General features: G+C 44.3%; 1 protein-coding gene and 1 pseudogene across 6 annotated transcripts; both read right to left on the bottom strand.

Annotated features, from left to right (window-relative positions):
- Positions 1–216: 216 nt before the first annotated feature.
- Positions 217–26268, bottom strand: LOC129817429 (CAD protein-like). Of its 6 annotated transcripts, none has more exons than XM_055872655.1 (44): positions 25846–26268; positions 24811–24950; positions 24572–24701; positions 24298–24440; positions 23937–24078; positions 23541–23712; positions 22832–23017; positions 22605–22714; positions 22375–22517; positions 22116–22247; positions 21685–21918; positions 21298–21519; positions 20905–21093; positions 20645–20769; positions 20414–20547; positions 20160–20272; positions 19825–20075; positions 19228–19474; positions 19037–19135; positions 18591–18815; positions 18261–18443; positions 17868–18086; positions 17533–17700; positions 15364–15546; positions 15164–15268; positions 14758–15003; positions 14248–14329; positions 13924–14090; positions 13594–13758; positions 13364–13495; positions 12787–12988; positions 12474–12664; positions 12080–12313; positions 11837–11990; positions 11629–11670; positions 9647–9703; positions 9004–9197; positions 8721–8795; positions 1943–2155; positions 1623–1748; positions 1287–1442; positions 1039–1140; positions 866–960; positions 217–736 (listed from the first exon to the last, which is right to left on the bottom strand). In XM_055872655.1, the coding sequence occupies exons 1-44, from the start codon at positions 25925–25927 to the stop codon at positions 637–639; spliced, it is 6810 nt and encodes a 2269-aa protein (XP_055728630.1). In that variant the 5' UTR covers positions 25928–26268; the 3' UTR covers positions 217–636. The 6 variants fall into 6 exon arrangements, with proteins under 6 accessions (XP_055728630.1, XP_055728631.1, XP_055728632.1 ...); XM_055872656.1 differs by having other exon boundaries at positions 11837–11969; XM_055872657.1 differs by lacking the exon at positions 11629–11670.
- LOC129817956 (small nucleolar RNA SNORD15) lies at positions 19547–19681 on the bottom strand (annotated as a pseudogene).

The following is a 26268-nucleotide window of genomic DNA, read 5'->3' as shown; positions in this document are numbered from 1 at the left end:
GTAAAAATAGTTTTTTTCTACCTACTGTTCTATGAAAACTATAAAAATGTAACCAACGATGATTGAGCCTGGTTTGTTGGTCGGTCTCATGTTGGACCACCACTATTGTGCTGGCATCTAGTGTTTGAAGACAACTGGGTAGAAGTCCTAGGTAGAACCACATTCACATGAGAATAGCTTCATTTTCATAATGGAATAAACTCATGTACAAAACCCTTGAAAGTGTTGACATTTTATTATATTATTTATAAAGTACAATCAGCATAACAATTATCCTGCATAAAAAGGATGTTCTGCAATGGTTCCACCTTCTGATGAGCAGTCTGTATTCCTTTTCCCCATACAATAAAACCACAGAAATAAACTATTCTATAAACTACATATTGATATTGGTTCTATGAAACATGTTTCTCAAATTGTACTCAGAATGATGAAACAATACATGTAACTGTCAAAACAGTCATTGTTGTTAACAGACAATACTAATTCAATCTGGGAGGTGGTGAAAAAACAGGGTTCAGGAGTACACACCAAACGTGACTAAGAGCAATTTGATTATTATCGATTTCTCAATTGGTCCCGGTTGGTTTTGCGGTCCTAACAGTGGCGTGTCCACTATATACACACACACACCTCTCATCTACCCATCACTGTGGCCAGGAGGGCCATGCGGATGTACATGCCGTTCTCAGCCTGCCGGAAGTAGGCAGCACGAGGATCTGTGTCCACTTCCGCACTGCAAGAGAGAAAGTAAACGTGACACTAAATCATCCCACTTAATTCATTAACTAGATTTTGCAATCATTAGTGATTCAAAAGGAGATACAATGAAGAGATGCATTGTAATCTAGGGGAACATCCGTACCTGATCTCATTGACTCTCGGTAGAGGATGCATCACCACCATCTTCCTCTTGGCTCCAGTCATGATGTGTGGGGTAAGGATGAACTGACCGAAGCACTGGATGAAAACACATGTCCTTTAGCACTGATCAAACACTAAGGCCAGCTTCACAGGTTAGTGATACCCCATCCTTACCGCTTTGTACTCTTCCTCTGAGGAAAACCTCTCCTTCTGGATCCTGGTAATGTAGAGCACGTCAGTGTCAGGCAGTGCCTCCTCGATGCTCTCAAACTCTTCCTGCACAGCCACAAGGACATAGTTTAGTGCTTTATGTAGTGCATACCATGCGAAAAGGACACCTACATACTAGAAGTCCGTGCTATTGACATTTTTGATTCAGAGACATCTGTTCTACCCCAAAATGGCCCTCGTGATCCACCCACCTGCTTGATGCCTTTGGAGGCCACAAAGTCTATGATCTCGGAGGGCATGTGCAGGTTCTTTGGGGCGACGTAGCGCAGAGTGATCCTGTACTGGGTGAGCAGCCTGGCCAGGGAATGCACAGTGCGTCCGTGCTTCAGGTCTCCTACCATGGTGATCTACAGAGACAGAGACCAGTCAGGGCATTGGCTATGTTAACTTACCAGGTAGGGGTGCAGTCACCAAGGAGCGGCTGATTAGAAATTAAAGTACCCAGTCAGGTTCCAGATCTTACAGTTCAGTTTCATATAAAAACACTGCCAGAACATAAAAAGCAGAGGTTTGAGGGCTCGTCTCACCGTCATGCCATTGACCGTGCCCAGCTCCTCTCTGATGGTAAACACATCCAGCAGGGCCTGAGTGGGGTGCTCCCCGACCCCGTCCCCAGCGTTGATCACTGGCTTCCGACAATGCCTCGCTGCAGACTACAGGTGGAGATAAACATGTCAGATACAGAAAGTGCAGCTTCTCACTCAATAACTGATACAATAGATATGGTCAGTGTTTAGGTGGTACCACCTCTGTTGTTTCAAAGTGTTCTCAGAACATCTTGCCTAATGAACATGACAGGGCAAGTTTAAGTGAAGTTGTAACATGGCGAATCGACAACGCTGCTCACCTCTACAGCCCCTGGCATGGGGTGTCGGAGTACCAGGACGTCGGCATAGCAGCTCATGGTCTGGACCGAGTCGGCTAGAGATTCACCCTTCTGCGACGAGGAGGTGGCCTCGCAGAAATGGACCACAGAGCCGCCCAGACGCTGCATGGCCGCCGCAAACGAGCTGCTGGTGCGCGTGCTGACCTCGTAGAACATGGACGCCATCACCTTACCCTGAGAGAGTAACACACAGAGGGGTCTAAGACAAATAACAGACTAGTGTACAACATTTCTCTGAGCTCAGTATTCAGGCATTTCAGGGCACACACACAGCATTTCCATATTCTTACCACAGATTTACTGACCCGAGTGGCAAAACTAGTTCTATGTGATCTTTAGGCATAGACACAAAACAGGTGGCAGGTGTTGCTTGTATTGTTGTCTGGATTTAATGATGTCAAGTACCATGTGATGTCATTTCAAATGGACTGGTAGTTGTATTATTTTTTAAACAGCACACCTGCTCCTATGCGTTTCATCTGAAGGAAGATGGCTCATCGCACTCCAAGGGCGAGAGAACCAAGAGAGAAATCAGAACTTAGTCATGCTTCCTGCTGAGGACCTGCTGATGACTCAAACCCTGGGTGACAAGTGGGCTTTATGGAACAGCCCAACTGGCTACTCAAATGAGTTTCTCTCCTGCAATTTCTACTGTGACAAATCACAGCTTGTCTGAGTATTACTAGGGATGTACACATTTCCCTTTCAAGACAATTCGATACCCATCTAGATACATGGGCTCCGATACGTTTTAGTTTGAAACGAGTTGGTGCGATTCGGATTGATTAGAGAACAAGTAGATGCACTAACATTTGTTTTTGCCCCCCCCCCCCCACTTTGGTTCTGAAAACACCAACCATTAGTTAACTCATCATTTTTGCAGATTAAGTGTTTAAACTGCTAATGTACCAATATTTATAGTTCACAAAAACATGCTCTTTCCATGAGACTGACCAGTTGAACGATATGATCCTTTGAAGTCACATGTTAATCATATTTTGTACACTCTATATATAGCACAACTTCGGCATTCATCCCCATCTCAAAATCTAAATGGTTTTGACCACTTTGATGAGCTTATTTTCTCCCGCTTTGGCCATGCAGTACACCTCGCAAAGTGATTGAAAGCCCCATTCAGCAGGTAGCCTACAGCTAGTCGTTTCCGGCAGCCTACTTGTAGTATTCCAGGTAAAACCCCAATACCAACAGCACATATGTAATTTGTTAGGGTATTGTTATCTAAGTTGTCACTTAATAAAGCCTAATATTCCACAAGCTACTTTATCATTTGAATGCGAAAGGTACCGCGCAGCTGTGAAAGGTCAGGAACAGGCCGCCTACCTCACTTTGGTCAGCGTGCAAAGCAGGCAGTTTGACTAAGCTCTGATATTCTCTGGGGTTGTTTGGAATTCAAAATGACTTGAATATCAATGACCGTCACAGTGCCTTCAGAAAGTATGCATACCCCTTGACTTATTCCACGTTGTACATTACAGCCCAAATTCAAAATTGATTAAACAATTTCTCACTCATCTACACACAATACCCCATAATGACAATGAAACCTAAAACATTCCTTACACCAGAATACTTCACCTGGTGACTATCCGAGAGAATAAAGAAAAAGGAGCACCGTTGCTGCATAAATCCGATATTTATTGACAGGACCAGCAAATAGGCTTACGTTTTCGGGATGAATTGCCTTTAAGGCTCTGATTTGCAAGTCCCTCAGTCGAGCACCCGATTCCCCCCTTTTTTTTCAAGCTGGGCTGAAGCATGTCTCATACGTTGTTGACAGTAAATTATGATAATTTTTTATACGTTTGCTAATTTATTGAAAGTGAAATACAGAAATCTCACACCCCTGACGCAATACTTTGTAGAAGCACATTTGGCAGCAATTACAGCTGCGAGTCTTTCTGGATAAGTTTGTAAGAGCTTTCTCCACACCTGGATTGGCAAGCATTTGCCCATTATTCTTATCAAAATTCTTCAAGCTCTGTAAAATTGGTTGTTGATCATTGCTAGACAACCATTTTCATGCCTTGCCATAGATTTAAGTAGATTCAAGTCTAAACTAACTCTGCCACTCAAGAACATTCACTGTCTTCTTGGTATGCAACTCCAGTGTATATTTGGCCATGTGTTGTCGGTTATTGTCCTGCTGAAAGGTGAATTAAATCTCCCAGTGTCGGGTTGAAAGCAGATTTAACAAGGTTTCTCTATGATTTTGCCTGGGCCATTCAGTATCTTTATCCTGAAAAACTCCCTAGTCCTTAATGATTACAAGCATACCCATAAAATGATGCAGCCACCATTATGCTTGAAAATATGGAGGGGTACTCAATGTGTAGTATTTGCACCAAAATAACACTTTCTATTCAGGGTAAAAAGTACATTTTTTGCCGCAATTCTTTGCAGTATTACCTTTAGTGCCTTGTTGCAAACTAGATGCATGTTTTGGAATATTTTTTATTCTGTACAGGCTTCCTTTTCATTCTGTCAATTAGGTTAGTGTTGTGGAGTAACTACAATATTGTTGATTCATCCTCAGTTCTATCACAACCAATAAACTCGAACCGTTTTAATGTCACCATTGGCCTCATGGTGAAATCCCTGAGCGGTTTCCTTCCTCTCCAACAACTGAGTTACGAAGGACGCCTGTATCTTTGTAGTGACTGGGTTACACCATCCAAAGTGTAATTAATGACTTCACCATGCTCAAAGGGATATTCAATGCCGGCTTTTAAAAAATGGGTACCCGTCTACCAATAGGTACCATTCTTTGCGAGGCATTCGAAAATCTCCCTTGTCTTTATGGCTGAATCTGTGTTTGAAATTCACTGCTCGACTGAGGGACCTTACAGATAATTGTATGTGTGGGGTAGAGATGGATGTAGTCATTCAAAAATCACTTATTGCACACAGAGTGAGTCCATGCAACTTATGACTAGTTAAGCACATTATTACCCCTGAACATAGTCTTGCCATAACAAAGGATTTGAATACTTATGGACTCAAGACAGTTCATGTGGCAGATGAATCAGAATTAGTTGGGTAACAGATAATTAAGATGTTTTATTTGCATAATATGCTTATGTGAGATAGTCATTAGAATGTATCCTTTTGGATTAGTGTTGGCATTTGCACTTTTCCCTAAGCTGGGCCTCAGTCACTTGGGGCCCAGAAAGGGGAGAGGTCAGGCTTGTCTTTCACATGTCGCTGGTGCTATGCAGAATATCAGAAAGGGAAGAGGACAGAATGGAACGTTGTCTTCATATGTGAATGTGTCTTTACCCATTCTTAAACCATGTGAAGGGATGGCGTGATTAATGGGGAACCAATTACTTGTCTCCACAATGTCTGTGCGCCAGTCACTCCCTCCTTTTCCCATTGGGGGGAGGTGTATGGCAGTGTCTGGAAACATTGTGTGTCCTCTCTGATCTTACACTTATCCTGGGATAGTGTATGACCTAGAGGCTCACTCCCCTCAGTGAGCTTGTCAAGAGGGGGTTTACTTGAGATGGGAGTATCTAGAGTTGATAATTGATATATGCCATTGGATGAGTTGGTGTTTTTGTACTATGAAGTACCAGGAACGAGATTAGAACCTCGTCTGAGGGACCAAACTGAACGATAATTTATAGTGAATGTTATCTGGGTAAGGGATACTCCTTTCTCAAGAAAAAGTATCTCTTTGTGAACAGTTCCTAAGATCTGTGGTTCGTCATATAAGTTGAGAGGGGTGTATCTTCGCTATAAAAGATCATTGTATTTTTCTGTAGTCACTTCTCAACGGTTCATTAGAAATAGTGAATTGTTGAAAGTCAAATGCTACTCTACTCAGCAAACTGAATGCAGTTTATCACAGTGCCATCCGTTTTGTTACTAAAGCACCTTATACCACCCACCACTGCGACCTGTATGCCCTAGTCGGCTGGCCCTCGCTACATGTTCGTCGCCAGACCCACTGGCTCCAGGTCATCTACAAGGCTATGCTAGGTAAAGTGCTGCCTTATCTCAGTTCACTGGTCACAATGGCAACACCCACCCGTAGCACGCGCTCCAGCAGGTGTATCTCACTGATCATCCCTAAAGCCAAAACCTCATTTGGCCGCCTTTCCTTCCAGTTCTCTGCTGCCTGCGACTGGAACGAATTGCAAAAATCTCTGAAGTTGAAGACTTTTATCTCCCTCAACAACTTTAAACATCTGCTATCTGAGCAGCTAACCGATTGCTGCAGCTGTACATAGTCCATCGGTACCTACCCCACCCCCATACTGTTTTTATTTCTTTACTTTTCTGCTCTTTTGCACACCAGTATCTCTACTTGCACATGATCATCTGATGATTTATCACTCCAGTGTTAATCTGCTCAATTGTAATTATTCGCTCCTATGGCCTATTTATTGCCTACCTCATGCCTTTTGCACACATTGTATATAGATTATTTTTTTCCCCTTTTTTACTATGTTATTGACTTGTTTGTTTACTCCATGTGTAACTCTGTTGTTGTCTGTTCACACTGCTATGCTTTATCTTGGCCAGGTCGCAGTTGCAAATGAGAACTTGTTCTCAACTAGCCTACCTGGTTAAATAAAGGTAATATAAAATAAATTGCAAAGCTTACTATTATAAAAATATGTAGTTTAAGTATAACTGACTGGTGTGTAGTTTGTAAGTCTCCTCATTTGGTAATGCAGAAATATGCCACCACATTCAGTTTCATTTTTAATTAGAAAAATAAATAAAAATGACATTCCACTTTGACATGGGGCATTGTGTGTAGGCCAGTAACAAAAAAATCTAAAATGAATCCATTTTAAATTCTGGATGTAACAAAATGTGGAAAAAGTGGAGTGAATACTTTCAGAAGGCAACGTACATGCTTAGTTCGACACTGAAAGACACAAAAGACGAGTTATTTTCATGAAGGTAGAAAGAGATGAGTAGGGCTGTTGCAGTGACCGTATTATGACCACAGTAAAATTCATGGTAATCTCCTATTATGCACTTTGGACATGCTTTGGTAGTCCCCAACATGCTAACGATCATCAGGTCCTAATGCTGGTACTCAGGGCTCTATTGTCCCTCTAACAATGAAAATCAAACAATCAAAACAGTAGGCATAACGTAGTTTAAATTTAAAAAAATAAATAAAAATAAAATAAACTCACTGATCAATTTGGAGGTTGAAACAGTGTAAAACATGATGGATGTTGTTTAACAACGAAATGGACAGCAATTTCTAAGGTGATGATTAATTCAAAAACACCCACATACTTAGAGCTTCTGCATAGGCTTAGGAGCCCAAACCCCGACCAAAAAACAGAATTAAAATGTTATACAATACATAGCCTACCACATTAGGTATGGCAGATAGACCTCTTAAATCAGTTTTGTTTTTGCTACATAATTGGTCTAGCCTATACTCCAAAATAAAATAAATGTAAGTAATCACCATTAAGTGTGGGCTGTATAACCCATACTGGACGTACCGGTTACCATATGCTACGCTCCAAAATGTCTATCAACGAGTCTGGGAGAGAACGTAAAGCCCTAGGCAATGTGGTTGGTTGGTTCATTGATTGTGCAGGTACAGTTAGTCACTAATTGCTGGCTTTGTATTTGATTTTAAATATCCTAGTAATACAGAGTTCGGGTGGAATATCACCTGTTGGGGCAGTGAGAGCATGTTCCTTAAAAGTGGTTGATGCTTGGAATGAAGAAAGTGCTCTAATATTTATTTCTCAGCTGCTCATATTAAGAACATGCTCTTATTTGAAAATGGGCCATTCTAAATCAAATTTTACATAGTACAGACAAGATTAAATTGAGAATATAGTCTGATGAGTGAAAATATGATCCCTTGAGAGAACAGCTGAGCAGCCTGAGGCAAGGAACAGACTGCAAGCTTTTTTGTTACCTTCTCAGATCAATAGCCAACAGTCGCACCATGCAGCCCATATATGTTTTGATTTCTAAGACTTTAATATTTGTATCATTCACAACTGAAGTTGCCAAATAACTCTAAATCTAGCATATAGGACCTGTTTCAAATTATCACTTTCATGCTCATGATAGCAACTGCACATATGAAGTGGTTCTAGAACAGGGAAAAATATCCTTTATTTTATTCAGTCAAATTACACTCTTCTTACTATAAAATCATAAAATACTGGCACAGGACATAAGCATATCTTGTCAGCTAAATGAACAAGTCTACAGCCTATAGCATGGAGCATAGCCAGATAACATAGGCCTACAGTAGACCAACTCATATTCTGTTCTACAGTAATGCATTTTCTTCGTCTCAATGTTTCTTTCGACCCGACTAACATAAATAATGGATTTATTGTGATGTTTAATAATAACATTTTAGTATACACAAAATAATGTAGTTCCAAAAGGCACGCATCAACGGCTTGCATGCGTGGAAGCTAAACATGTTTATGTAAATTAATGGTAGACTTTTGCATGACAATAACCAGCTGACCAAATCGCCACAGCACTAAATATGAATAAAACTAATGTGTGAATCAGCGATTCTGAATCAGCGTTTGAATTGATTTCCTGACCGATGCGTGCTACATTTGGATTGGTTTGGGGTCCGCAGACCAATGCAGTCGTTTTCCCCCCAAATTTGAACCAGGGACCGATGTGTATCAGAAAAATCAGTACATCCCTAAGTATTACCGCACTGTCATTCTTTACATTAGAGTTTGAAAAAAACTCTTACCTTCAGGATGTCCAGGGTTCTCTCTTTCTGAATCATCAGGCGAAGAGTATGGGCCACGTTAAACAAGTGAGAAATCTGAAAAAGATAAAAATTTTAGATTTGTTTTCACCATTCGCTGTATTAGGATCCTCATTAGCAACAGCTTGTTTTACTGGAGTCCACCATAACAAAAAATATATTAGACAATATTTTACAATTGACATTCATTTTAATATAATTTTCATAAATGTAAAAGCACATATGTTCTTCAGTAAATCTTTCCCTGGCCATTAATGTGGAGTACCTGTTCCTTGCTGAACTGCCTGACAGAGAGGACGTGTTGTCCCACTAGGGGGTGCAGTAGGGGGGAGGTCTGAAGGTGGGTCAGGGTCTGGGGCTGCCCTGCCGCTACCCCCAACCCTGCCTCAGCCCGGGGGGACAGGACCCTGGCTAGGGGAGGGGGATGGCTGGAGCCATCCCCAGCTGCAGGGGCCATCTCTGGGGACAGAGAAATAGCAAACACTTCAAATACCACAGGAGAAATCTAACGTGTGTTAATATTCATTAGTTCAGCAACATCTCCTAAAAGGACTGCAGTCGTTTCTATTTCCTGACTCGCGATCAACAAAAGCACTGATTACACCTTATTTCAAAGCAAGTTTGTCCCCTTTTCCTTTCGAAATGGTCCAAGCGTTAGGAAAGCAGTCCGCTCCAAGCAAAGCGACATGGATAGTGCAGCAACTAATGGGAAGGAATGTAAATTATAACCTCTCTAGCATCTCTACAACCAATCATGCAATGCAATACAAGTGTTCACCAAAGCAACTACCAGTATAACTCCATTGGAATGCATTGCCATAATTACAAACAGCCGCAAAGATGGCACATCTAGGCAAGAGGTTAGTATTATGCGTAAAAGCAGAGCTGCGCTAAAACAAGCTTCAAACCTTCTTTTAAATCTTCTTCAAATGCTCTTCTTAATGCTCTTTCCCTTGAATCTTCAGCTGTTTAGAATATCATGACAGAGTTAGGACACAAGTGTTAGAGACGATACAAAACTACAGTCATTTAGACAATACTATAGCAATTAGCCAGTATACGGACATGAAACGCTAATATCATTTGGGATATTAATACGTTTGCGATTGTGGCATTGAGCATAATTTCATCCAGCCATTATTTCTTACAAAGACAGTGACGTGAATCAAACGTTAATCAACAACTCATCATTCATTTCAAACTGAAATCATCCGATAGTGGCTGTGTGTGAACAGTCTTGGTAATGGGTGAAGAAAGAGCATAGCAAATGGCCGACTAAAAGATCTTCAGCAGCAGAGAGCTGTAGGTGGACCAATATAAACTCAGCAAAAAAAGAAAGGTCCTCTCACTGTCAACTGCATTTATTTTCAGCAAATTTAACATGTGTAAATATTTGTATGAACATAAGTCAACAACTGAGAAACTGAACAAGTTCCACAAACATGTGACTAACTGAAATGGAATAATGTGTCCCTGAACAAAGGGGGGGGTCCAAAATCAAAAGTAACAGTCAGTATTTAGTGTGGCCACCAGCTGCATTAAATACTGTAGTGCATCTCCTCCTAATGAACTGCACCAGATTTGCCAGTTCTTGCTGTGAGATGTTACCCCAATCTTCCACCAAGGCACATGCAAGTTCCCGGGACATTTCTGGGGGGGGGGGGGGGGGGGGGCCTAGCCCTCAACCTCCGATCCAACAGGTCCCAGAAGTGCTTAATGGGATTGAGACATTCCTGTCTTGCAGGAAATCACACAGAACGAGCAGTATGGCTGGTGGCACTATCATGCTGGAGGGTCATGTCAGGATGAGCCTGCAGGAAGGGTACCACATGAGGGAGGAGGATGTCTTCCCTGTAACACACAGCATTGAGATTGCCTGCAATGACAAGCTCAGTCCGATGATGCTGTGACACACCACCCCAGACCATGACGGACCCTGCACCTCAAAATTGATCCCGCTCCAGAGTACAGGCCTCGGTGTAACACTCCTTCCTTTGATGATAAACGCGAATCCGACCATCACCCCTTGTGAGACAAAACCACGAATCGTCAGTGAAGAGCACTTTTTGACAGTCCTGTTTGTGCCCATAGGTGACGTTGTTGCCGGTGATGTCTGGTGAGGACCTGCCTTACAACAGGCCTACAAGCCCTCAGTCCAGCCTCTTAGCCAATTGTGGACAGTCTGAGTCTGGGCACTTTTGGAGGGATTGTACGTTCCTGGTGTAACTCAGGCAGTTGTTGTTGCCATCCTGTACCTGTCCTGCAGGTGTGATGTTCGGATGTACCGATCCTGTGCAGGTGTTGTTACACGTGGTCTGCCACTGCGAGGACGATCAGCTGTCCGTCCTGTCTCCCTGTAGCTCTGGCTTAGGCATCTCACAGTACAGACATTGCAATTTATTGCCCTGGCCACATCTGCAGTCCTCACGCCTCCTTGCAGCATGCCTAAGGCACGTTCACGCTGATGAGCAGGGACCTTGGGCATCTTTCTTTTGGTGTTTTTCCAGAGTCAGTAGAAAGGCCTCTTTAGTGTCCTAATTTTCATAACTGTGACCTTAACCGTTCCCCAGGTGCATGTTCATTAATTGTTTATGGTTCATTGAACAAGCATGGGAGACTGTTTAAACCCTTTACAAGGAAGATCTGTGAAGTTATTTGGATTTTACAAATGATCTTTGAAAGACAGGGTCCTGAAAAAGGGTTTCTTTTTTTTGCTGAGTTTATTTAGACCTCTCATTTAAAAATATGCAAATGTACTCCACTTAGTACTAATTGACCATGCTGCCTACAGTAGAGAGACTCAAATGATTTGCTTTATCAGAAAAACACTATATACAGTGCGCTTAATCACATGATCAGTAGGTTCATAGATGCAGACTAAAAGGTTTACCAACGAAATCCAAGCGCCATTTTGTGTTTTTTGTCCTAAAACCTGCAGATGGACACAGTGAATATCCAATTTATTGAAACAGACATTCACAAAGCACTTTGCCACAACAAGCAGGCACTCAGCTGTGTAAGACAAACTATTGGAGGCAACTTCAGTTAAGTGACAACCAGGCTCTGGGGGAGAGAAGGGGTTGTGGGAGTTGTAGTACCTGGTGTAACGCCTGGGTCAGATGACCTGTGGATACGGGGTGGGAGCATGTAGCGTCCATCCCCAGCGGAGCGGCGAGGGCTCGGGGCGCGGATGCCCTCACACGGCGAGGTCAGCCGGGGGTGCTCTGGGGTCTGCCACACAATAGCCAATGCCTGTCACGGCCAATGCCTGCTAGTATGCTACATCACATATAACTGTAGGTTGAATAGCAGCACACTTATTTGAAAGGGCGGGACTGTACCTGTTGGACTTCTTTCACCGGCTCAGGGGGCTGGGTGGGGATGGGTGCAGCCCAAGTCTTCACATCCTCTCCATAACCAGGAGGGACCAGCACCTGTCCGTCGATGTAGGCCACCTCTCCTCTGAGAACCACTCTGCGGACCTTGCCCTTCACCTTCATGCCTTCGAAAGGCGTCCACTTGGACTTGGTGAACTGCATGTGTTTGGGTATGACCCACTCCTGCTCCAGGTCCACCTGGTGGGAGACAGCAGGTCTTTAGACATCAAGAATTGCCTTAAAGCCAGTTCCTTCAACCCCTCTTTGTATTTCAATGTGGTAACCCAAGGAGAATAAATCCTTGCCATGATGCCCAATTTACATGGAAAAACATGTATTGCCATGCGTCTGTAGCTACCTCTACATAAGTGTTGTCCTGTGCGGGCAGGGAGAAGATCTTGCGGGGGTTGTCGTACAAGCGCTTGATGATATCGTCGACGGTGAGGCGCCCGTCGCTGACGGCGGTGAGGAGGAGGGGCAGCATGGTCTCCAGGCCAGGGTAGCCTGGGGGGGGCTTCTCAGAGTTCTTCTCCTCCACTGAATGGGGGGCTGTTAGCCAAAACATACAGAAATATTATCAAGGCTGTTGTATGCCAACATAGTTACAAGTTGAGTATATAAAAAAACTGAAGCAGTATGCTGAAGGTAGGGGTTAATGGAGCCCTCCTCACCGTGGTCGGTTGCGAAGCAGTCAATGATGTCCATGTGTTCCCAGAGGGCCTCCATGTCCTCCCGGGTTCCCAGCATGGGGCGTACCTGCGCCCGGCCGTCCCCGATGTCCGCCACGTTCTCCTCACACAGGAAGAGGTGATGGGGCGCCACCTCACACGTCACCTGGATGCCTTTCTGCTTGGCCACACGGATGATCAGAATCTGGGGAAGGGAAGGATGGAATAGATGCCAACCATTACTCAGCAAATTCATTACATACTATCCTACTTCTGGTCTGCTTCTGGCTCATAAGGAATCATTTCAAAGGCATAGATCACATTTCTGTAGGCAAAGTCTTATCTTAGAACATAAGAGCAGGGCTATATGCTTTGTCTTGTAGCTACTGCTGTGTGTTCTTGCAGCTGATTTTAAATGAAAGGAATCTATGATCACTCCTTCCAAAAAACTACAACTAAAAGGTTACTTACTGTATGCCTTGGTTGACACCTCATTCCCTCTGGAGACTATGAATGGGCCACACAAAGCCAAAGCAGTGCTCCATCTGTATGCATGTGATGTTCCAGGCGGCCATCTTACCTCCTCCTTCTTGGCCACGTGGCAGATATGAACAGCTCTCTGGTAGAGCTGTGCCACCATCAAGATGGCTGCCACCGTCTGCTTCTCTGCGTGAGCCACAATTGGTAGGTGCTTGGGCCATTTCTCAAAGTGCTAGTTCACAGAAAGAGAAAGCACTGCTCAGATCAACAGAAACACTTGCAAATGATATCAATCAAGGACGTCATTCAGTCAGTTGATTAGTCTCCTACCTCCATCCAAACTGAGACATTGTCCATCTTCAGAGTGGAGTAGGTGTCGTTCAGATACATCTTCAGCCCAGCGGCGGAGTTGGCGATGGAGGGTAAGACGGCAGCATTGTCTGAAGCCGCCCCGACATAGAGGGCATAGTCACAGCGACACCCTGCCTTGGCAAGCTGACCGGACAAAACATTGGATCAACAGTGAGTAAACCTTTAAGTACTGCATTGGTCTATAATTATTATATATTTTTTTAAACAGGCATCATTTCATGTCTGAAACACACTTATTTGTAATATTCAGTCACGAATGTCTTAAATGTCCATGTATGCTCTCATTACCTTCTGGACCATGGTGAGAGAGCTGAGGTCGATGATGGCGGGTGCCGTGTTGGGCATGGCACACACCATGGTGATTCCCCCTGCTAAGGCAGCCGCTGTGCCCGAGGAGAAGTCCTCCTTGTGAGTGGCACCCGGCTCCCGCAAGTGGACGTGCACATCTATCAGACCTGGCACAGGGGACAGGGGACTCAATTAGAACCGTTTAGAAACCCTGCAGTTCCACAGCTTGACTGAAGTAGTCATGTATTGCCTGAATACAGGCAATATTTTAAGTTAACAGCCTTTTTTAGTCATAGCCCAAGCTTAAGGTGCTTTACTGCTTACCAGGCAGGCGAATCAACTTCTGTGACGTCATACAGTCCACGTGAGTCTTGACGGGCGGAAAGCCGCCAACCAGACGCAGCGCCTACAAATCACAGCAGCACACAATTCAATCAGGATAGTCAGCAAACAATCATCGCTAGCTCAAAAGAAAATTGTGACTAACATCTCATCACACCAAACTACCTCATATTATTTATCTTTTTGCACCCCAGTATCTCTACTTGCACATCATCATCTGCACATCTATCACTACAGTGTTATTGCTAAATTGTAATTATTTCACATCTATGGCCTATTTATTGCCTTACCTCCCTAATCTTTTACATTTGCACTGTACATATATTTTTCTATTGTTTTATTGACTGTTTGTTTATGTGTAACTCTGTTGTTTTTGTAGCACTGCTTTGCTTTATCTTGGCCAGGTCGCAGTTGTAAATGAGAACTTGTTCTCAACTGGCCTACATGGTTAAATATAGGTGAAAAAAAAAAAAAAAAAAAAACTAAATCTACCTGGAAAAATAGCTTGGTGCACTTGATGTCAATGATGAGGGGGACTGAGTAGTCGATGGCCATGCGGCGAGTGCGGTAACCTTTGGTTACAAAGGAGGAGAGGCGTCGGCCTCCAGAGTTCCTCATGGAGAGGTTGATGACCATGTCAAAGTGGTGGTCCTCCAAGTATTCCAATATGTTCCTCTGCTTGTCCTTGTTGGGGCAGTCGCTCTCCTCTTCCTCAAACGGCCAGTCCACTGCCATCACCTAAAGGGTGAGGGGCTTCAGTTTAATTCAGGTAGTAAATAGAAAATGTGAACTGAAAATTGCTAAATCTTTCCTGGAAATCATGGAAAGGGGATTTTTTTTTAAAAATATACTTTGTTGAGAAGTGGATACTCGCCCACTTAGGCTAGATGTGATGTACCTTGACTCCATGCTCAGTGTAGAAGTCAGCGGTCCCCAGACTGGCATACAAATCATAGCCTAGACTCTCCATAGCCTGTACAGTAGGCAGTAGCTCACTCTTGTTCTACAAACAAACAAGGAACATTTATGTAGCGCTAGCCTCAAAATTAATTTCCATGAAAATTAGCAATAGATGCATACATATCTCATTGTAATCACCTTATAACTGCCGATGGAGAGCAAAATGTTCTTCTTGGGGATCTTGAAGCCTGTGCTCAGCATGGCCTTTAGATAGGCCTCGTATCTGTTCTCTCCAAAGCAGGCCACCTCCCCAGTGCTGGTCATCTCTACCCCCAGAACCACATCAGCCCCAGCCAGACGAGAAAACGAGAACTGGGGGACCTGAGAGAGAGACACTTTCAAACATATGGAGGTTGTTCGTGTAAGTCAAGGCTATTCAACTGGCGGCCCGCGAGCTTTTTGTCCCGCCCATTAAGAGTTGTCAATCACCCAACATCCCAGAAACAGCCGATCTGAGCTGCTAACGGGTACCGGGTCTGTCGGCCCGCCTATCGGCTCCTTCACTGCAGATGAGTTCACTACACTGTATGATATCATCTAAGGAGTCGCCCCCTTTTTTCAAGTTTCGTATGAAATGACATACCCAAAACTAACTGCATGTAGCTCAGGCCCTGAAGTAACGATATGCATATTCTTGGTACATTTACATTTACATTTAAGTCATTTAGCAGACGCTCTTATCCAGAGCGACTTACAAGTACATACATTCATACTTTTTTGTACTGGCCCCCCGTGGGAATCGAACCCACAACCCTGGCGTTGCAAGCGCCATGCTCTACCAACTGAGCTACACGGGACCCGTGTAGTACCATTTGAAAGGAAACCCTTTGAAGTTTGTGGAAATGTGAAAGAAATGTAGGAGAATAACACATTAGATCTGGTAAAAGATAATACAAAGAAACACTTTTTTTTACCCATCATCTTTGAAAAGCAAGAGAAAGGCCATAATGTATTATTCCAGCCCAGGCGCAATTTAGATTTTGGCCAATAGATGGCAGTGTATGTGCAAAGTTGTAACTGATCCAATGCATTTCTGTTCAAGATTTTGTATCAAGACTGCCCAAATATGCCTAATTTGTTAAATAATAACTGTATGTTAAATGTGCACTCTCGAAAAATAGCATGGGATTATTTCACTGTAATAGCTGCTGTAAATTGGACAGTGTAGTTAGATTAATTAGAATTTAAGCTTTCTGCCAATATCAGATATGTCTATGTCTGGGGAAATTCTCTTGTTACTTACAACCTCATGCTAATCGTATTAGCCTACGTTCGCTCAACCGTCCCGAAGAAGATATACTAGAGAATGGTTTGTGCTTAACTCAGCAGTGAGCAAAAAAACAAAACATGGACTCAGTTATGGCTATCATAAACTTAATCTGATTAACATCTAGCCTGCAACATTGCTTGTTTCGTAGTCTACTGAGCATCATGATCTACTTTTACATAATGATGTTCGGTGGCTAAGCAAGGATAATAGTGCTCTCAAGAGAGCAGCCTATGTAAGCTTAGGCAGATGGTGGCTTTTCTCCTCAACAAGAAAGCCAACACATTATGAGGATTTCGTGTCATAGGTTTGTTTTTTAGTGACGTCTTCAAATCAATTGAAGGGACTTAATTTGGGGCTAAAAAAATAAATAAAAATTCTCCTCTGATGAGCCCAAACACGCCACTTCCCTACACAACTATATTCAGTCGTCAGTAGCCTACAAATGACTCCCGTGAAGTCTGAGTTTAGATAAACTGAAAGCTAACTTTGCAACAAGATTTTATGAGTTTAAGTCCCAACACAGGTGGTGCAGATGGTTATAGGACCGGTTCTCTACTGATGCGGCAGAGAGAGACAGATGTGCCATGCATAAAAGGTTTGTTTGTGTGTAAAAACAATAATGAAATTTAAAATAATGTTATTCTAGTCAACTGAGATAGGAAACCTCTTATGGATGGCTTGTGTAAATAAAAACTAAAGATTAAGCTATGCAAGTAAAACAGACAGGTAAGTAGAAATTCATTAATGTGATGCAGGTCAACTGTGTTATAAGTACAAATGTGTTCCATTATTTAAACAATTATTAGCACTGAATTGGGCTAATCTTATAGCAACATTTAATTTGAATAAAAGTGCTTTAAGATAATTGTGTTTGTGCATTGTTTTTTTTATACTGGTTTTAAGATAAAATGTCTAGCCCCATATGCAAATAACCTTATTCAAATCTGGCCCCCATAAGACTATTGTTGAATGTCACTAGTGGAGGTAATTAAAACTTGGGTATTTAATGGTTGTTGTAGACTTGTCTGCACCGTTACCTTGACACCCACGATGCCCACTCCTTTCATCAGGCCCACAGGCTCCACCTCTTCTCCCATGATGACACGTGTTGCCAGGGCGACCAGATCCACTCCCAGTGTCTTCGAGACGAACGGGAAGGAGCGGGAGACTCGGACGTTGCACTCGATCACCTTCAGCTGGTCATCCTGTCCAGAAAACACACTCGTTGCAATTAAAGGCAACAGGTGGCCAGCCATTGGAAATCCCGCAGGGACCCGAAAACTTGATTGACTCGTTGCGGTTGATTATCGGTTTGACTTGTTGATCGTCAACCTCTGATTTGAAACTCCAAAACATCCTTTAGAAAGACTACCTTAGCGATGAGTTGCAGGTTGAAGGGCCCGGTGACCTGCAGCTCCAGACCGATGGCGTGAACAATCATCTTGATGCGCTCCATGGTCTTCTGGTTGATATCCTGGGCGGGCGTGACCAGGGTGGCGTCCCCAGAGTGCACCCCAGCGTTCTCCACATGCTCTGACACGGCAATGGCCATCACCACACCGTCACATGCCACCGCGTCCACGTCTATCTCCTGAAACAGACGCCAGTCAGTTCCAAACTAGAGGCTCACTGGATATTTAAAAAGGTAGTCTACTTTTTTACACATTGAAAATAAAATGTAATTTATATTTAAGTGAATTATCCTTTTAATGACAAAGCAGTAGGGCATTGCAATCTGTGTAGTCAAGCATTTACCGAGTCATACCTTGGCCTCCTGGATGAACTTGGAGATTACCACAGGGTATTCCTTGGACACGGCCACAGCGCTGCTCAGGTACTTCTCCAGGTCGCTGTCTGTGTACGCCACGTTCATGGCTGCTCCGCTCAGAACGTAGGAGGGACGCACCAGACACGGGTAGCCCACGGTCTCACAGAACTTCATGGCCGACTGGGAGGGGAAGACACAATATTACATCAAATTCACAATTTCCATATAATTTGAGATCAAAACAATAGGCATTGCTCATCAACACACCAAGACTCTTCATTACTGGTTTGAAATTCAAACAGATTAGAAGCAGTATTCTGTGCTTACCTCAATCGCTGTGAGTTCCTTCCACAGGGGCTGGCTGATGCCGATGGTGTCCAGCATGCGTGAAAACTTGAACCTGTTCTCAGCAGAGTCGATGAACTCCGGGGAGGTGCCCAGGATGCGACACTGCTGCCTGTGGAGGGACATGGCGATGTTGTTGGGCAGCTGGCCCCCCATGGACAGGATCACTCCCTCTGGGTTCTCCATCTCATAGATGTCCATAACAACCTGGAGGAAGGGAAGAGACAATGGAGCTACATGTTCATGCATAACACAGGGGTTGATGGAGAGGTGTTGAGGTCCTTTGTTTATGAGATAAAAGCATTAGATCAAGAAAGTTAGGACCTTTTAATGTTTGCGATTGCTATATATTGTATGAAGAAAAACTACAAAATAAAATGTTTGAAAGAAAGTGAGTTAGGACCATGCTATCAGTCGAGCACTCTTACTTCAAAGGAGATCTCATCGAAGTAGAGGCGGTCGCACATGTCGTAGTCTGTGCTGACAGTCTCTGGGTTATAGTTCACCATGATGGTTTTATAGCCCATCTGGGGGTGGGGGACGACACACACAGCAAATAATGTCAATATCAACATAATAATAATGAGAGCTCTTCCGTAAAAAGTATAAATAGTCATACCTTCCTGAGCTCCATGATGCAGCCCACAGCACACCAATCAAACTCCACACTGCTGCCAATGCGGTAAACGCCGGAGCCGATTACCATTACATGGGGCTCGCTGAAGCCCAGGTCGCTCTCTGTACCGTTATAGGTCAGGTACAGGTAGTTGGTCTGGGCTGGCCACTCTGCTGCAACAGTGTCGATCTGCTTCACCACCGGCAAGATGCTCCAATCACGTCGCAGCTTCCTCATTGCCAGCTCCGTGCTGGAGAGAGTTGCAGGGTCAAAGGTCAGACATGTTCATTTTAAAAAAACAGACATTTCAAATCAATCAAGCCCTTCTCAGACAAATGCCTCGATGTCGTCAACTGAAGAACACAATGTTTAAGGGAACTGAACCTAGACACACAGAACGTGACCCCCAGAGACCGACTGCGTCCCGTTCCAACTCGCCATCGTATCATCACTGAAGAATCAAGTCAAGTTGTCAACAGCAATCTTGATCTAACACTTTTTATCGGTTCTATGAGATTTTCTTAATGTAACAGACTCCACTATTAATGTTTTTAAAATGCGTGCGAATAGCAGGCTACCATTCTGACAACACAGCCGTACCTCTGCACAGCCAAGGCGATCTGTTTGTCTGAGAAGCCCAGCTGCTTGGCTTTCCTCATCACCTCCAGAGGCATGGCGCTCTCGTCCTGGTTGTACGACTCCAGCACCTTCTCATGGTCCGCAATGTTCTTCATCTTGTGGAGGAACCAGCGGTCGATCTTGGTCAGGTCGTACAGGCGGTCCACTGTGTAGCCCGCCCTCAGAGCAGCCGCCAGCACAAATATACGCTTGTCTGTCGGAGTCTGCAGCTCCTGTAAGACCAAAGGACAGAGTCATGCCTGAACAGTTCACATAAAAAGGAAGACAAGAGGGAAAAATGTGCTGACTGGGCTTACCTCGTCAGACACTGGTTTGATGGTGTGGTCAAAGCCCACACAGTTCTCATCCACCATCCGTAGAGCCTTCTGGAAGGCTTCCTCAAAGCTGCGGCCGATGGCCATCACCTCTCCTACAAGGTCAGAGACAAAGAATTCCTTAGTGTGTAAACCTGCAATGCCACTAAGTGGTATAATCATCTGCCTCTATAGATATAAGGTACTGCGCTGCTCCCAAATCAGACTAATAAACACATCAGTGCTCGTCCTCTTACCCACGCTTTTCATGGAGCTACCTATCTTGGTGCTGACACGGAGGAACTTGCTGAGATCCCAGCGAGGGACCTTCACCACACAGTAGTCCAGACTGGGCTCAAAGTTAGCCGTGGTCTGGTTGGTCACCGAGTTCCTGGACAAGAGCAGAATCATTACCATGACCAGTTAGAACCTTGGTATTAGTAGATAAAACAAATTGAATTCTTAACCTGACTTTAATCCAAACTCACTTGAGGACAGGTAGAGGGATGCCCAATCCCAGCTTGGCAGCCACATAGGCCAGGGGATATCCTGTAGCTTTACTGGCCAGAGCTGAGCTCCGAGACAGACGGGCATTCACCTCAATGATGTAGTACTGGAGCACAGAAAAACCCATTTAGATTGCTATACAGTATAAACATTATTGTAAAAATATCAGAACATGTTTCAGAGGTTTAACACTAGTATAAACTCTCAGAAAATTATTCACAATGTCAGTATGGACTATTACCTGTTCAGACTCCGGGTTGAGGGCATACTGGATGTTACACTCTCCCACGATGCCCAGGTGTCTGATGACCTTGATGGCGGTGTCCCTCAACATGTTGTACTCATAGTCATTGAGCGTCTGACTGGGCGCCACCACGATCGACTCCCCAGTGTGGATACCCAGAGGATCAATGTTCTCCATGTTACATACCTACAGCCCAGATGAACACACACAACACTTTAATCACATTCGGTCTTGCGTCTCCATTGATAAGGAGGCTTCACACAAACTACGATGTATAATCTAAAGCCGTAATACAGTCAAATGCATATTAACATGGTACTTACAGTGCTATATACTTTCTCAAAATGATCCTTAATACAGTCACATGCATAGTGTCGTCCCTCTACTTACGGTGATACAGTTGTCGTAGGCGTCTCTGACCACTTCATACTCGATCTCCTTCCAGCCCTTCAGGGACTTGTCCACTAGGACCTGGGAGGTGTGGGCGAAGGCAGAGGTCACCAGAGAGGTCAACTCCTCACTGTTATTGGCGAAGCCAGAGCCCAGTCCGCCCAGGGCAAAGGCAGAGCGCACCAGGACAGGGTAGCCTAGACGCTCTGCAGCCGCCACCGCCTACAACACAGAACAAAATACACAGCAAAAGCCCACAGTAATCAAACATTAAGATGGTTCTAATCCACGAATAAAGTGACAATCAAGAAAATAATAGTATAGTTTCAGTATGGGTCAATGTGTGTGTGAGGGAGTGAGACATTTGTCCCAAGCCCCTCTCCTTACCTGCTCCACAGACAGAGCAGCCTCGCTGGGCGCCACGTGTTCATTGATCTCCTCCATCTTCTCCACAAAGATCTTCCTGTCCTCAGTCATCTCGATGGAGGCCACTGGCGTCCCCAGCACACGCACCGCATACTTCTCCAGGACACCCCTTTTGGTCAGCTCCACCCCGCAATTTAGAGCAGTCTGCCCCCCGAAGGTCAGGAGGACCCCGTCTGGACGCTCATTCTTTATCACCTGGACAGAGGACATTTGGCAGATGGTCAGTTCTCACTCATTGACTGAATTACCAAATATCAATGACAACTTGTGGGAACAATGGGCTCCTACTCTACTATTAGTTCTGAGTATATGAGAGTTTTAATGCACACGCTCTGCTGAGCGCTCATCTGAAATGACTGGAGGATGGCGCAGGGAGCAATGTCCTTCCTTACCTCAGTGACGTACTCCGGGGTGAGAGGTAGGAAGTAAACCTTGTCAGCCAGTCCCTTGGAGGTCTGAACCGTGGCAATGTTGGGGTTGATGAGCACAGTCTGAATGTTCTCCTGCTTCAATGCTTTTATGGCCTTGGAGGGGTGGACATAGACGACTGTGATTAGTTCAAGTACTGTTAAATTAGAGAAAACCAACATTGAATTAAACAGCTCATTGCATTTGCTGTTAGTCTTCACTGGTGTTGGCAGTTTGTCTCACCTGAGAGCCAGAGTAATCAAACTCCCCAGCCTGTCCGATGGAGAGGCCCCCAGAGCCCAGGATCAGGACCTTGCGTGGCCGAACAAACTCTTCCGGCTTGGGAGACCCAGGGTAGGTCAGGTGCTCCGTCAGTCTCTGCTTCACTGCAGGGAGGGAGAGAGGGCTGTTACTATAGCCTACAACTGGAATACAGAGGTAATAAGGGTTGAGGAGATGAACGCACATCTAACCTGGTTTGCCACTCTTGCCCTCCTTGTGGTCTCGAACAGTGTCCAGAAACACATCAAATAGACTGACCAGGTCAGTGGGGCCTGCCATGTGCTCTGGGTGGAACTGGACACTGAAATGACACAGGTAAAAAAATAACTGGTTATCAATTTCCTGTATCACGGAGGGTCATTTTTTCCAAAGAAACAAGTTGAAAGTCTGGAAGCAGCTCAAGAGGTGGAAGTTGTACCTGAACAGGTGTTTGGTGTTGTGCACAATGCCCTCACTGGTCTGGTCATTGGCATTGGTGAAGAGCACATCCCAGTCCTGAGGCAGGGTGAGAGGGTCCACAGCAAAGCCATGGTTCTGAGAAGTTATAAAACAGCGATCCGTGCCCTTGTGGATGCAGGGCTGGTTATGGCCACGATTTCCATACCTAAAAACAGACGGTTGTTTTAGTCTAATTCTATTATTTAATGGCCTATATTCTGCAGAATCCTTACTTGACACAAACACTGCAAAGGTCTTGCTATTAACCCTGTGAACTGTTCTGTTTCCACCCACTGACTGTACAGCTGCATGGCCAAACATTCCAGAGGGACAAAAGGAAGCTGGCATCTCATCTGGCCTTGGACAAACAGAACGCTAACAAAGTAACAATCCCAGGAGTCTTTCCAAAACAAACCAGGCCTTTCCAGCCCCTCAGCAATGCACTAGGCTGCATCCAGACTGCTGCGCTAAGCAGAATAGCTCATTTCACACCAGAACGCTCCCAGATAAATAAAGAGGGGCCCTGGGAAGCACTGACATTGAGGGAGGTGGCCAAATAACAGCACCAACAGTCAGCACCACTGGCTGTCCTCTTTGAAGCAAAACAAAGAAAGTAAGCAGAACTTAAGAGCTGAGGAGGCAGAGAGAGTGACACCAATCACAACTAAGATTTAGTACTCTGTACTAACTTCATTTTGTAGGTTTTTGCTCCGATGACAAGGGAGAGAAGCTGGTGGCCCAGGCAGATACCAAACACAGGCTTGGGGTTATCCACACACACCACCTTCCTCACGTTGTTTATGGTCTCCTTACAGAACTGGGGGTCCCCAGGGCCATTGCTTATGAATAGCCCATCAAAATCTGAAAAGGACCACATCTTTGTCAGCATAGCCACAACAAATATTACAATACTAACTATTGCACATGCAATAGAACTTCATAATTGAATGGCTGAAAAAACTTTGCAGGTCAGAAGCTCCAAGGTAAAGATCAAGGCAGGTGGGAGAAGAGGGAAAACAAGGGAACAGGGAGTGATGGTACAGTGTCTCTGTGAATCGTATATGAAACCCAGTGCTGTGACTAACCTGTGCTGTCCAGTGGGTGATCCCAGGGCACCACAGTGACACAGGCCCCTCTCTGACACAGGCAGCGGATTTGGTTGTACTTAATGCCACAGTCTACTGCTGTGATCCTGACAGTACCACTGGGGTTGAACACCAGGGGCTCCTGCTCAACACAGACAGACAAGGCACGTATTAGTTCTGATAAGCCTCTGCTTATCTACTGTGGTGAGAGACAAAACATTCGACTTTTCACAGACTTGGAACGCGATCAGCGTTATGTAATTCACACAAAACCACTGGCATTCGATTGAGGAAGTTTTAGGATCTAAACACAACAAAAAAAGTATGACCGGACCAAACTTAAAACATAGCACTGCCTTACCTTCATGGACACCTCCTTGACCAGGTTCCTCTGGTCAGGGTTGTCAAATGGAACGTTGGCCTCCAGCGTTCCATCCACAACAAGCTTCCCCAGCATGGTTCCCTTCTCACGGATCTTCTTGGTCAGACTGCGGGTGTCAACTCCTACAGTATCAAAGCAAGCGCATCAACTACAACCTCTATTGTAGACACTACTGTAAACAGCACCACATCAAAACAGATTCAGACAACATTTGATACAGTACTGTGATGTTTAGAATGATAACTCTACTGACCCTCTAGGCCGGGGATGCCCTGCTCTTTGAGCCACTGGTCCAGAGACATGGCTGAGCTCCAGTGGCTGGGGTTCTGGGAGACCTCCCCGACGATGAGGGCTGCAGCGTGGATCTTAGAAGACTCAAACCACTGAGGGGAAAACAGAATAGAACATTACAGTCAAACAGGCGCTTGGGGTCAATATATTTATTTTCTCCACCTATTATTTCTGTTGGGACCCTTAGCCAACTCCACCCACCTTGCTGAGTCCAAAGTCCCCCTCCTCATCCTGGGGTATGCCATAGTTGCCCTGCAGAGGGTAGGTGAGGGTGAGAATCTGACACCTGTAGGACGGGTCAGTCAGGGCCTCTGGGTAGCCCACCATGCCTGTCTGGAACACTGGAAAACAAACAACATTTGGAATTATCATGTCAACTTTCCAGTTTTCATAGCAAAGTGTAAATCAGTGCTACATTTCAGGATTGGCACATTGAGAAAGGTGATGATACTGGAACTTTAGACATTTGTACTGCACTCCACTCTATTTAATCAAAACCCTTATTGGCTAAACTAAACTTAATTTGTAGGGGAGCATAACATCTAATTACCCAATCTTTCAGTAAATCTAATGAGAGAAATTGATCTTACATCTAAATGTATGCTAGATACATAACCATTGCAATGTATGGGACATGGTACAGCAACAAATGCTTTATAGGGCATAGGCGAAACATGTTCATAAATAGGTCAAACCGAGTTGCGCCACAGACCGAAATAGGGATGAAGGAGTCAATAGGTCATGGTAGGTCCCTGTGATTTGCGCAATCATGTGGCATGCATGATTTAATGTGGCAACCCTTATTTAAAGCTTCTTCATCAAACTGTCCCATTTTCTTTGACGTCAGATGGTCCAGCACCATTCTCAGACAATTGCTTAAATGTTGGGTGTAATTCAAATTTCTGAATAAAGGTTTAAAATACAGGATACAATCTTAATTAATGTCACATCATTGCGAAAAACAGCGACCACGTGCCAACTCGTCAAATAGTATGTTCTGCATGAGAAGACACAAGCTGTAAAGACTGCACCACAGGGCAAACTCGAACATTTCGCGCGAAACACCGAAGACGGTTGGGTGAAGAGCTGCTTTTAGCTATAAAATTTGCCTTTGTGGGTAACATATATAGCTATCAGTCATAATATAAACGATGATATCATTATATTAAAATGAGCTAGTTAGATAGATGTTGCGAATCAATGGGCTAATTTGCCTTCTCATAAAATACGACTTACCAACTTCACCAGACACCGACGCATTTGCCCCGAAAAGGCGTCCCTTGAAGGTGGTCCCATCTTCTAAAATCAGGGTTGCCATTTTTTTTAAATAAAAAATATCAATACTGTAATTGAGCGAAATGAACGCAATTTTTTGAATCAATTATGGAAAGCAATAATCAGCTTTTTGGTGTGATGGATGCTTCCGTTCCGCAATGCTTGCCCACGTGAAACACGCTGGCCAGATGCTAATGAGGATGCACGAGCAACAACAAAAAATCCTTGACAAATGACTATGTTAAAACTCAGACAAATTATTATGTTATTTCAAAACAAAAGAAAGCGTTAAATGCATCGAAATGTTGTATTTCGAAGGCTGAACGTTGGGTCCACACTGCTCAGCACGCCGCCTTAGCAGTGTGGAACTTTTTCAGCGACATC

The sequence above is a fragment of the Salvelinus fontinalis genome, chromosome 20 (genome assembly GCF_029448725.1).
Source record: "Salvelinus fontinalis isolate EN_2023a chromosome 20, ASM2944872v1, whole genome shotgun sequence".
Classification (NCBI taxonomy): domain Eukaryota; kingdom Metazoa; phylum Chordata; class Actinopteri; order Salmoniformes; family Salmonidae; genus Salvelinus; species Salvelinus fontinalis.
This window is presented reverse-complemented; position numbering and strand designations above follow the sequence as displayed.

Bases quoted from the DNA above. Each gene is read 5' to 3' on its own strand.
- LOC129817429 (XM_055872655.1), bottom strand. From the start codon at position 25,927: ATGGCAACCCTGATTTTAGAAGATGGGACCACCTTCAAGGGACGCCTT. The intron at 14,330-14,757 runs GTAGATTTAGTT...TGTGATTTGTAG, and splicing joins GCACCAAGCTATTTTTCCAG to GCGCTGCGTCTGGTTGGCGG. The intron at 961-1,038 runs GTAAGGATGGGG...GTTTTCATCCAG, and splicing joins CAGAGGAAGAGTACAAAGCG to TGCTTCGGTCAGTTCATCCT.